Raw genomic sequence first — 12,291 nt, forward strand, 5'->3', positions numbered from 1 at the left:
TTCTTTTGAGAATTCTCTTTCTCTCGGAACCACTGTTTGAGCCTTTCTGGTGTTAAGGCTCCAGAAAGGGTGCTGCGCGTATACATGAAAGAGAATACCACGCTGAGAACCAGAGCGCAAGGCTTTCAGCTCGCTAACTTCACACACCAAGCAGAACAGACACCTCCGTGTGGCCTGTGCCGCATGTAACCCTCCTATTGCTTCCTCTCATAGTCACGCTCTTAACTGCAACTCACGTTTCAAGTATCTGTTGCATAGTGCCTGGGCCTCTTCATGGCCCTTCTTTCCTCCCTCCCTCCCTCCCTCCCTCCCTCCCTCCCTCCCTCCCTCCCTCCCTCCCTTCCTTCCTTCCTTCCTTCCTTCCTTCCTTCCTTCCTTCCTTCCTTCCTTCCTGTTAATCCTCACCCAAGGATACTTTTCCCATTCATTTTTAGAGAGAGTGGAAGGAGGGGGAGTGACAGAGAGAAACATCAATGTGAGCCTGCAAATGAGGTACGTGCCCTTGGCCAGGAATGGAACATGAGACCCTTCAGTCTGTGGGCTGACGTTCTAGCCACTGAGTGAAACCAGCGAGGGCTCCATGGCCATTTCTTATTTCAATCATTTAGTAAAAGTACAGAGGCCAATCCATCTCCTGCAAATGGCGAGTTGAGTGATTAACAAATCCCAAAGGACTCTGGAGGCGTGAGAGCTCAGAGGACCATATGTAATAAATGGAAACGAGGTTTTCATGGTGATTTATCATCATGAGAGTTTTTAATAAAGCACGTCTGGAAAAATTGTGGAATGTCAAACCCTTAGATGTGGAAGCGGTTTCCTCCCCAAGGGCTAACCTCTCGTGCTGTTGCCATGGGTCACAAACAGCCGAGGGAAGTACAGGAAGATGTTACTTTTAAAGCTGTGGGTCCCCCACTGTCCCTGGGGAAGCGGGCAGCCAAGATCTAGAAGAAGCTGGCAGGAACCTGGAGCTAGAACTCACCCTCCAATAGTTTGATTTTAAAAAGAAAAGTCTTTCAAAGGGCTGCATGGGGGCACCTGTGGCCCTGTGCCTGTCACAGGGGGCAGGAAGTGGGGGTAGACATAATGATGCTCTTTTTATTTTATTATTTTTTATTTTAATTTTTTTCATTAATCCTCACCTGAGGATATTTTTTCCATTGACTCATAGAGAGAGTGGAAGGGAGGGGGAGAGACAGAGAGGGAAACATTGATGTGAGAGAGACATCCATTGGTTGCCTCCTGGACACACCTGAATCAGGGCCAGGGATCAAGCCTATAACCAAGGTATGTGCCCTTGACCAGAATCGAACCTGGGACCCGATGCTCTATCCACTGAGCCTACAGGGCTAGGGCCATAATGATACTCCTTCTGAAGCACAGAAAGTGCCGTCTGCGCTGCAGACCACTTCAAGCAAGGAAGGAAGAAAGGGGGCGTGGGGATCCCATAGGGATAGGAAACAAGGCTAAAACAGAAGCAGAAAGAGAAGAGAAAGGAAAAGGAAAAAGAAAAGAAAAATAAGGGAAGGAAAAGAAAATTCTCAGTGGTATGACCTTTCAATGAGGATTTTGGCAGCTTGATAAAATGCGGTCAGGTTCTAGTTTCATGGCAGTGCGGTCTGGTTGCTGAGCTGTGAGGGCTCTAACAGACACCTCCACCCTGACCTCTGACAAGCCTACTCCCTTCGGCAGCCCAGCCAGTCTTTCAGACCACAAGACTGAGCAGAGCAAGTCACAGCACGTCTGGAAAATGATCCCATCACAATGCTCGACGTAAGAAGTTCTACCTTCTACACAGTTGGTGTAGCCACAGGCCAGCAGACTCAACAATAGGAACAGATTCTCTGAACTAACAAAGGGGCAGCTATACAGAGACATGCACTCTAGCTTCATTTGTTCACTCACCTATTGAGAGACTGGGCTAGTAGCCAGGCTACGGTGAGGAAGAGAGTTCAGGGGCGCTCACGTCTACTAGGGATGACAAACAGGAAGCAGCATGACAAAGCATTGGGATACTGTTGCGCTACGGGAATGTATCAAGGGCAATGGGAACCCAGAAAGCAGCCCCACCCTGTCTGGGATTTGATGGAAGACCTTACATGGCAGGAACCCCTGTGAATTGAGACTTAAGTCAGAGTCCCTTGGACAAGCAAAGGGGGATGGTGGGCAGGGCACTGGCTGTGTGAAAGGGAACAGGAATAGAACATGTGGGAAAGGCAGGCAGGGTCCATCCTGTAGGACTCAAGCAGGTAATTGGATTTTATCTTCAAGGCAATTGGGAGCCCATGAAGAATTTTATGCAAGGAAATGAAAGCATCAGGATGATGCTTTTGAAAGGTTCCTATGAGAAAAGTAGGAGAATTTGGTTCTAGGAAAAGCCAGCCTGCAGATGTACGCTGACACCCGCCCAGGTCCTGCAGGTGGGACAGGACCCCAAGGATCATTATACATGGAGGTGTTTACAGCTCTCACTGCCTCAACCCTGCAGGGGGCAGAGCCCTCTATTTTCCAGACCAGCGTTTGAAATTTAGTGGGAAAATTAGAGTGGGAAACAGAGGAGAAGGCCTTGAGTCTAGTGGTTAAGTGGATCCAGAAAATAAAGTGATAAGTGAGAATCGAAGAGGTTTTTTAAAAAGGCAAAAGGAAAGGCTGCAGGATTGAGAGTAGAGAAGCAGGCTTTTGGGGGTGGAGGGCAGCTGAGGAGATGGGCACACATGGTGGGAGGGGAAAGGGTCATCGGAATGTGCTAAGATCCCTTTCGTGCCATTTGGTAGAGAATGGAGTTTTTTTGTAATTACTTTTAGATATTGAGACTGAACTGTAGATCACACTGTTTTGAAAAGTTAGAGCCAATATCATTTAATGCACTCACTAGAAGTGATTGACAAGAAAGAGTTTACATACCCGCTCGTTTCTGCCTCAGTGGCTCCTCCCCTGCTAGTTCATGCTCCTGGAGATTCTGAAAGAACATTTTAGAAAATTGTCAATTAGTGGTAAAGACATCTTTCCACTACGGCGTTCTGCTCCCATGCCCCACATGTTAGAGCTGGGTTTAGGGCTGCAGAGTCGGGGTTAGCTCCTTGTGCCCAGTGAGTGAGTTCGGGGCGAACAGCAACTCAGTGGTCGGGAAAATGACATGGACTCAGCTCTGCACTGTGACCCGGGAATTCACTTTCTATAGACCAGTCTCCAGACCCAGGAGTGGAAGACATCACCGTGTCTGAGTTTCTCAGAGTTCCTGCAGTGCGAGTCCTGTCAAGAAGTATAAATCCTGGTGTCCTCAGCTTGTGCTGCTTGCCCATGACTGGAACCCTGACTCATTCCTTTGGCCTTTTCGACAAGTCTCACGGCCTCTTCTTGGCACTCTGCCTGTCCCCACAGGAGTACTCCTGCAGCATTAGGGCCATTTAGATGGTCCATGCTTATAAGTTATTCTCTCCTTCCGGCTCCTTTTTCTCCCGATGGTTGCTTTCTGTGGCAGGGACCCTGAGAGCCAGCTCCAGAGTCAGTCTGCCTGGCTACAAAGCTATGCCACTGACTAATGTGACTTTGAGGAATTCATGTGTGACTTTGAGGAATTTATTCGTCCTCCCTAAGCCTCGGTTTGGTTTTCTTTTCTGTGAAACAGAATAACAATGGTACTGACCTTATAGAATTGTTATGAGAATTAAGTGAACTAGAATGTGGCACATAGTAAGCTCTTAATAAATGTTAATTATATCACAAGGCACAATAGTTAAAAACAAGGACTCTGCAGACATTGACTTCAAATCTGAGCCCTGCCATAAAATGGCTGTGTGACCTTGGGCAAGTTACTTCACCTCTCTGTGCCTCAGTACTCACCTATAACATAGGGATAAAAATAGCCTGCGTCAGGGGATTGTCAAATGCTTAATAAATCTACGGCACGGAAACTAGTTTTGGTGACATAGTAAATGCTGTCCTGAGACAGGGCTTCACGTTGTTCTGGGGCACCATTCCCATGGACCACGGACCTCTCTTTCTGCACACAACCTCCTGCCGCATCTCTGTAAAGCTCATCTCCGGTCATCATGTGGCTTCTGGTTTAGGAACTGACACTGATGGGCTTTCCTGTTGGGATCAATGCCAGCTCCACAGCTGGTAACCACACCGTGATCTGAAACAGGTCTCTTAGCTCACGCCTGCCTCCAGGTGGATCTCCCTGTGGGTGTTCTTCCCAATCCGAACCCCCTTTAAGGGTCAATAGAGGAGCCCTGCCTTTCTGAGGCCTCCCCAGACAACTCCTGCCCACAGAAGTGTGTTCTTTCCCACGAACTCCACACACCTATGAACCTCACCCGAGGCACGGCTCATTCTGCTATCTGCGTTGTCTACCATTATTTCCTAGTTATCTCACATCATAACGGTAACAAAAGTAATAATTCCTAAGATGTGTTCAACATCCCGTGCCAGACACTATTAAGCACTCGATGTATGCTAACTTATTTAATTCTCACGACAGCCTATGGTACTGCCATTTCCCACATTTCACTGATGAGAAAACAGGCACAGAGAGGTCCAATAACCTGGCAAAGGTCACACAGCCCTTAAATAGCAGAATCAGGATTTGAACCTAGCTAGCCTGGCTCCACATCTGCAGCTGTCCACACAAGCATCATTTAATCAGGAGATTCTCCAGAAAACTGCGGTTTTGTCTCAGGGACCCACTCTGTCTTTCTCTTGTACTTTTTATCTACTGCCTCTTCCCATCCCCCTTCTTTTCGATGACGAGTATTAACACCCATGGGGACTGGGAGAAACTGTACCTGACAGTTCATAAATGTTCTTGAAGATGACTAGAGCAGTGACGGGTGACGATTGGAATTTTAGAAGCCCAGATGCTACTTCGCTCGCGGTGAGGTTATTTCAGCTGCACTGAATATGAGGAACCAACCCAAGAAGGAGCAGTGTCCACACCCAGGGCTGGTTCCTGCCGGCTTCCCCTGGAGCCTGCGTTGGCCCTGTGCCCAGGCGGAGGGGAAGGGTCTTCCGCTACATTCCTGCCTCCCTCCTCCCTGGGGCCTGGCCGAGGGGCGTGGGGAGTGGGGGCCATCAGAAGCTTTCTCGGTCCACACTTCATGGGCTGCGGTTGGGAGACTCAGCCTGGGAGAAGGTGGCCACTGGCGGTGACCTTTGGTCAGCTGTCCCAGGTGGAGATGTTGTTTGCTCCATTTCCCAGTGGGGTAAAGATTGGTGCTGGCAGTTGTCTGCTAAAATGAAGATACATTGCAATGCTCTCATGCAAACTATTTGAAACCTTTGTGAGCTTAAGGGTAACTTGCCTCTCCTCTCTGCAATCTGATTTAGCAGGTCTGGGAGGGGGTGCGTGTGAAGAAAACTGCCTTTTTAACCACATATCCTCTCATGTGAAGCCAACCTTTGAGAATCACTGCTTCTGAACTAGTTCCTGACTCTCTGGTGATTATTGGGAACTTTCAGGGAACATCTTTGCAAAGTGTTTGCTGCTCCCACAACTCTGTCACCTACTGCCTCTCTATTGTCCAATGAGCATTCACAGCTTTTTGTGAGAATAACCTACATTTTATTGTGAGCCCTGCAATCTTTGGGAGGAATGGAGGGAAAATATACTGAAGGCAATAAAACCTCCCAGGAGCGTCCCCGCGGTAGTGGTAGCTCTCCCAGGTTTGAGAAGGATCAGAGGACTGGCTGCCAGGTCTGGGGGCCTGGGCTTCCATGAGGCAAATGCTGGAGTCTCACCACCGCTGCTCTTCCTGGTTGGAAAAGCTGTGCTCACTCTAAGCCTAAGCTTCTTGTGGAAGATACTGGGCTGGGGCACACCAGATGCGTGTGAAGTCTCTAGCTGTGGTGTGTGTGTCCGCGTATCCAGCTGGCCTGGGGCTCATGGGGAGTGGGGGTAGCTTTGTCCTCCTGAATCCTCATGTCTCCCCAGTTCTAGGACCTCTGAGACTCCAGAGCTTCCCATTTTTCTTAAACTTTGGGCACTGAGGACTCATGAGGGAACATAGATCCTGCCAGGGGCTCCTGCCAGGGGCTCCCACTGCTGAGATGAATGTTTACTTTGGACGAGATCACAGAGCCTCCAGCCGGGCCTCCCTCAGCTTGCCCACCTAGAAGTACCCAGGCGAGTGTCTGAGTGACAATGGGCAGCTTCTCCAGAGGGGATTTCCTGACGGCCAAGCTTCAGCCAGAAGACCTGAGGTCAGCAATTCCAGGAAACGCCCCACCTGTTCCACATGACTTTACAAACAACCATGGAGGTGGGGCTATGGCCTGAAGAGGGTGTAGACAGTCAGTCAGGAATAAGAGGTGACTTTTATGTGTAGAAAGAAAATTCCCATGGAACCTGATGATAAGGGACCCTCAAAGGTCACTGCTGTTGCCAGATCTCACCCCTCTTTGTCAAGGCCCTGTCCCTCCCTCCTCTTTGCCTTGACCTGGAATCCCAGATTTAAGATCTTTGCCTCATTCTATATATATAAAAGGCTAAGTGACCGTCCAACTGTCCGACTGGTAGCTATGATGCACACTGACCACCAGGGGGCAGACGCTCAGTGCAGGAGCTGCTGAGCTATGGTGACTTGGCAGCTGCAGTTCTTGGGTGATGCACCGGAACCAGAGAGGAGAGAACCCTATTCTGGGGTGCGTCACCCAAGAACCTCCCTCTCACAATCTGGGACCCCTTGGGGATGTCAGAGAGCCGGTTTCGGCCTGATCCCCGCAGGCCAGGCTGAGGGACCCCACCTGCTGGAGGGACCCCACTCACTCTGCAGACAACCTTTGAGCTGAGCCACAGCACCGCCCCAGGTGTGGCTGGCCGGGGAGGGACCTTGGGAGGTTGGCTCCAATGTGTGTCTGGCCCATCTCGCCCAGTTCCACCCCGCCAGCCATCTTCTAATTAATTTCCTTTCAATGTACACTAATCCATGCACCCAGGCACTAGTATTAAATAATTATCTCAACAAGCATCCTGTTCGAATCTCTCCTCACACAAGCATACTAATTAACACAGGTTTATTTGTACTTGAATAGTAAAAATAACTACTAAATCTTAAGTACTTGCTCTGTGTCTGTCACTGTGCTAAGACATACATGTGCGCAACATTTAATCCTCCCAACCAATTGAGGAGGAGATACTATTTATTCTCATATCATGTAGGGGAAACAGGTTAAGGGAGATAAAGAAATGTGACTCTTTCCAAAGCTAGTGAGGGTCAGAGCTTCAGACTCAGGGCTGAGGCCACAGTTGAGAGTGGACAGCCTTGCTGCTGAAAGTGTGTTCACTGGAACAGGGGTAAGTGTCGGAAATACAACATCTGGGGCTCCACCCCAGCCTTCCTGAGTTAAAATCTGCATTTTAAGAAGGTCCCCAGGTGGATTCATGTGTACATTGAAGTTTGAGAAAGTACATCATCCACCTCAAAAGCCCACCACTCCCTATTTGCACACCCATGTTTATAGTAACTTTATTCTCAATGGCCAAGAGGTGAAAGCAACCTAAGTGTCCATTGATGGATACAGGAATAAAAAAAAGGTAGATATACATCAGTGGATCATTATTCAGTCTTAAGAAAGGAACTAAATTCTGATGCATATTATCACATAGACACATTTTTAGGACATTATGCTAGGTGAAATAAGCCAGTCACCAAAAGACAAATACTGTGCAATTCCACTTATAGGAAGTACTTGGAATAGTCAAAATTATAGAGACGAAGTAGAAGAGTGGTTGCCAAGTGCTGAGGGAAGGGGACAGTGGGGAGCTGCTATTTATAAGGTATAGATTTTCAGTTTTGCAAAGTGAAAAAGTTCTGCAGATTGGTTGCATGACCATGTGAGTATATTTAACAGTACTGAACTATACACTTAAAAACTGTCAAAATGGTGAATTTTATTTCAAAAGCGATAATTGTCTTTTAAAAGCTCATCACTATGCATTTAACATGATAGACGGCCAGCCATGGAAGCTGGGTGGCAGCTTAGAGAAGTGTAAGCTGATGAGAAGGGCTCAAGTGTACCTCTCCTATGGGGGTCTTTGGCCTTTGGGCTGTATGAAGATACTATATCTTGAATACAGATCTAGGAAGAAAAAGGGGGCAGGCTTTTGGAGAGAGGGGACCTTCCAGGTAGATCAAGTTCAAATTCTACTAGCAGCTCTTGGAGGTCAGGGGCTTATCCCCTGACAGCCTGTGCCACCAGGCAGACGGAGAGGCTTTGCTAGGCCCTCTGCAATGAGGGCCAACCTGGCACAGTGGGAGGGCACTAGGATCCTGGAGCAGTGGTAAAGCTAACTCCATTGCTGTGATCCCCTCATGCATGGCTTTCTCCCCACGTGCCTGGGGTAACTAGAGTTCTGCACTGACCCCCCAGGAAATGTAAGCATCTCCCTCTGTACCATATATGTGCACACTGCTGCACGTAATTGTCCGGGTCGCACTCTGCACACAAAGTATATCGCCCAACTCAGCAGAGACATTAAAAAAAAGACAAAGAAAACCTAGGTGAAATGATGAAAGACATGAAAACAGAAAATAGGACATGCGTAAAGTCATAAAACAAAATCCTGAAAGTAGGACCAAACATTTTAAATATGACATTAACGTGAATAAATTATACACCACAATCAAAGTCAGGTTCACTCAGGTTTGATTTAAATGGAAAAAAAAAAGCCTTCAACACATGTTGTTTATAAAAGAACTATTAAAGCAAAGTGATATATTAAAGGCTAAACAAAAAATAAAGGACAAAGATCGGGCGAACACAATACAAAGACAGGATGGACAACGAATTAAAATTAAAAGGGGCCAAGCACGGCAAAAAGAGACATCTCCAAGGCTAAAATCAACCAATGAAGCCATAACAATGGTGACAGACTAAATAAAGTAGCACTAAAATATCTTCTTTAAAAATCAGCAGAAAAAAACATGACAGTAGAAGAAATAATAATAGCAAACAGTGCTACAGTAATTAATATGTACCAGGCACTATTCTAAGGCAGCTTATAGATATTAACTAATTTAATTCTCACAGCAGTCATAGGAAATCAGTGCCATTATTATCATTGTTTTATAGAGGAAGAAACTGAAACACAGGGAGAACTCCATTAATCTCCCAAGCTTCATAACCCATAACATATTCTATCTCTGATATATGGAGTAAGCTAAGGAAGGAATAACCCAATAATGTCCAAAAAAATAATAATAAGACAGCACTTATCACCCCGTTAGTTAAGGAAAACTCCCATTAACTTTCCAAAGACAAAACTACCTGGGTAATTTGTCAACAAAAAGCTTGAAGATATCTCTGCCCCTTTAGCTATCTCAAGCCATGATTATCGCACACAATGAACACCTTTTGAAATGTGCTGTAGTCTGATGCTCAAGTTACAATGAATCCTTTGAGAACATCCATCCTTTTCAATCCTCAAAATCTGCCTTACAGTCACTGTTGTCTGATTCACAGAGTACAGCTTCAGGCCTAGAGGTGGCAGTTTCGTTAAAAAGGGAAGACTGGGGGATGTTCCCCTGATTTCAGAGCAAGACAAGTTGTCACCCATGAGTAGATACACTACTGTCCATTTAAGTTTACTTCTCCTACCCCCATTTACAACATTTTCTCACAGACCCTAAAATTTTTTTAAGCCACTTTCGTCTGTGATATTCCCAGGATATCAGAAAAATGTGACAAGGAAAAACACAGCAGACGTGGATTTACTCACCAAAGGATGAACAGTAGAATCTATATTCCAGGTCGCTGTGACTTGGGAAGAATAAATCACAAGGATCACGAAGCACAATGTGGTTCTCCCTGGATGTTTCATTTCTTCAAGTTTGAGTTGCTTTGCCTGAAAGGGAAATGTGATGGTTTAGAGATAGAGCAAGTTATTTATAAAACATGGAGAGAACTTGCAAACCCTATCTCGAAGGCCACACTACAAAAGGACCTTTTCAGCAGAGAAAGGAGGTGCGTTAAGTATCTACTCTTTTTTTTTTAATTAAATCTTTATTGTTCAGATTATTACATTTGTTCCTCTTTTTTCCCCCCCATAACTTCCCTCCTCCCAGTTCCCGCCCCACCCTCTGCCCTCACTCCCCACCCACTGTCCTCATCCATAGGTGCACAATTTTTGTCCAGTCTCTTCCCACATCTCCCACACCCCTTTCCCTCCCAAGAATAGTCAGTCTTGAGAACAGCCTCTACTCCAAACCCTTGGGCGAGGAAATGTGAGGCAGGATGAGGGTTCGGGAGGATGGGTGATGGTACCTGTAAATAGGACAGAGGTGGCAGGCTTTGGGGTACGTTTTCTTATACATGGAGAAGGAGAGAGATAAGGAACAAGAAAAGAGAAAGAGGAAAGAGAGGGAAAGTAAGAAAAAGGGAAAGACTATTTAGTACGAAATAATTTTAACCTTAGGATCCAGCACACATAATATATGAACAAAAGAGATTAATACTTAACCTTTGCTACATGCAACACTGATATTTTCAATTCTCGTCTATCCTTATTTTTTCTTTTAATTTAATTTTTTATTAAATTGACTTCATGACCCATAAGTACGGAAAATCCTAGACTTAAACCATAAAATTATAAGTTGTATTTTATAGTCTTATAGTATGTAGTGAAGAATATTAATATTATAATATGACCCATCCTATGTATTGATTTTTGTTGCCTCTTGCAAATTTTCTATTGCTTTTATTTTATTATTTATTCTCTTTCTTATACTTTTATTTTATTATCATTTTTTAATTTATCTTTATTGCTGAAACCACTGACCGCCCCCTCCACCTCACTCCGCCCCCTCTCCTGGCCTTCCCCAAACTATTGTCCATGGGCTACGCCTATGTGTTGATTTTTGATAGCTATTGTTTTATAATGATGGTGATGAAAACAAAGTTGTTCGGTGACCTGATTACTTACTATGGCAATTAAAAAGAAGACTATCAGATGGAAGAATCCCAAATCTTATGGGTCTGGGGACCAGGAGAAACTGCCTTGTGGAAACTCTTTCCCTTACTGACTTTCCTATGTCCATGTGTTCTAAAAAGAGCACTGGACTAAGAAATGGGTAAGGATTAGGATCCAGGATTACTATAAACTAGCTGTGTTTCCTCAAATAAGTCAGTTATCTGAGTCTCAGTTCCCCCATCTGTGATATGGGGATAATGGCACCTCCTCTAATTCTCTCGCAGACTTTTCTGAAACTCAAATGCAACTAAAAGCCATGAAGAGCCCCAGGGGTGCGGTCTGCTGTGGTTTTCACTCTGACTGCTGGTGGAATCCAGAGGGCAACCATCAGGAAGGGCAGTCCTTGGCCCAGGCGCTGCAGACAGTGCCAGGCGACCCTGGCCAAGATAACACAGAAATGACCGCCAAGACTTACATGCCGGGGAGAATTGTGTTTCAATCACGAGCTGCCGGCTGCCTCCTTTTCCTTTTCCCCAGTTGAAAAGAGGGAAGTATAAGGCCTTGGTAAACTGACCCAATTGGCAAACCTGGCAATCAAATACATTTTTTAAATTCTGCAACCCGATGGTTTTTGGAAAATGCTTTGCAATTTGAGTTACAGGAACAGATATTTGAGATCAGATGCGTCTGCTGATGGGAAATCATAGCAACTCATTGCTCAGTTCTCTACCTGAGGTTTTTTCTCCCTCGTTGAAAGAGTGTGGGCTTTTGTGGATATTGGGCAGCTGGTTCAGTGTGGTGATAGCAACTGTTCCCAGGATGAATGGAGTTATGTAGGAGGCAACTTAATTTTTTCAGGCCCCAACATAGTGTTGGCTGGTTCCATACTGAGGCAGTTAATCAGGGGATGACACTTAGTAATTGAATGGTTAATGAACCTCCCTTAATTTGTGACACCCATGGAGGGACTCAGGTATTAGAAGGACCTAAACTGACTCCATATCTTTCCACCATTCTCCAATGTTGGCCTTTCGTCGAGTGAGCAAGAATTATAATGTCTCTAAGTGGTTACATCTTGTCCTTCTGTATAGCCCACTATCCACTACTGTCTACTGTCCTCATCTTCCTCAGCCTTCCCTAGGTCAGCTCTTTTTTTTTTTTTTTTAAATATATTTTATTGATTTTTTACAGAGAGGGAGGGAGACAGAGAGTTAGAAACATCGATGAGAGAGAAACATCGATCAGCTGTCTCCTGCACATCTCCTACTGGGGATATGCCCACAACCCAGGTACATGCCCTTGACCGGAATCGAACCTGGGACCTTTCAGTATGCAGGCCGACGCTCTATCCACTGAGCCAAACCGGTTTCGGCCCTAGGCCAGCT

At 45.8% G+C, this 12,291-nt stretch overlaps 1 protein-coding gene across 1 annotated transcript in view; it reads right to left on the minus strand.

Moving 5' to 3' along the window:
- The window catches only part of ADGRF5 (adhesion G protein-coupled receptor F5), a 73,520-nt gene that overhangs the window by 47,193 nt on the left and 14,036 nt on the right, over positions 1-12,291 (minus strand). The window contains exons 2-3 of the mRNA XM_081094709.1: positions 9,716-9,841; positions 2,902-2,956 (exon numbers count right to left, since the gene is read on the minus strand). Coding sequence (XP_080950835.1) covers positions 2,902-2,956; positions 9,716-9,817 — 157 coding nt within the window. The 5' untranslated portion in view covers positions 9,818-9,841. The remainder of the gene's footprint in view (positions 1-2,901; positions 2,957-9,715; positions 9,842-12,291) is intronic.

This window comes from Myotis nattereri (assembly GCF_964212035.1).
Source record: "Myotis nattereri genome assembly, chromosome: 6".
Lineage (NCBI taxonomy): Eukaryota > Metazoa > Chordata > Mammalia > Chiroptera > Vespertilionidae > Myotis > Myotis nattereri.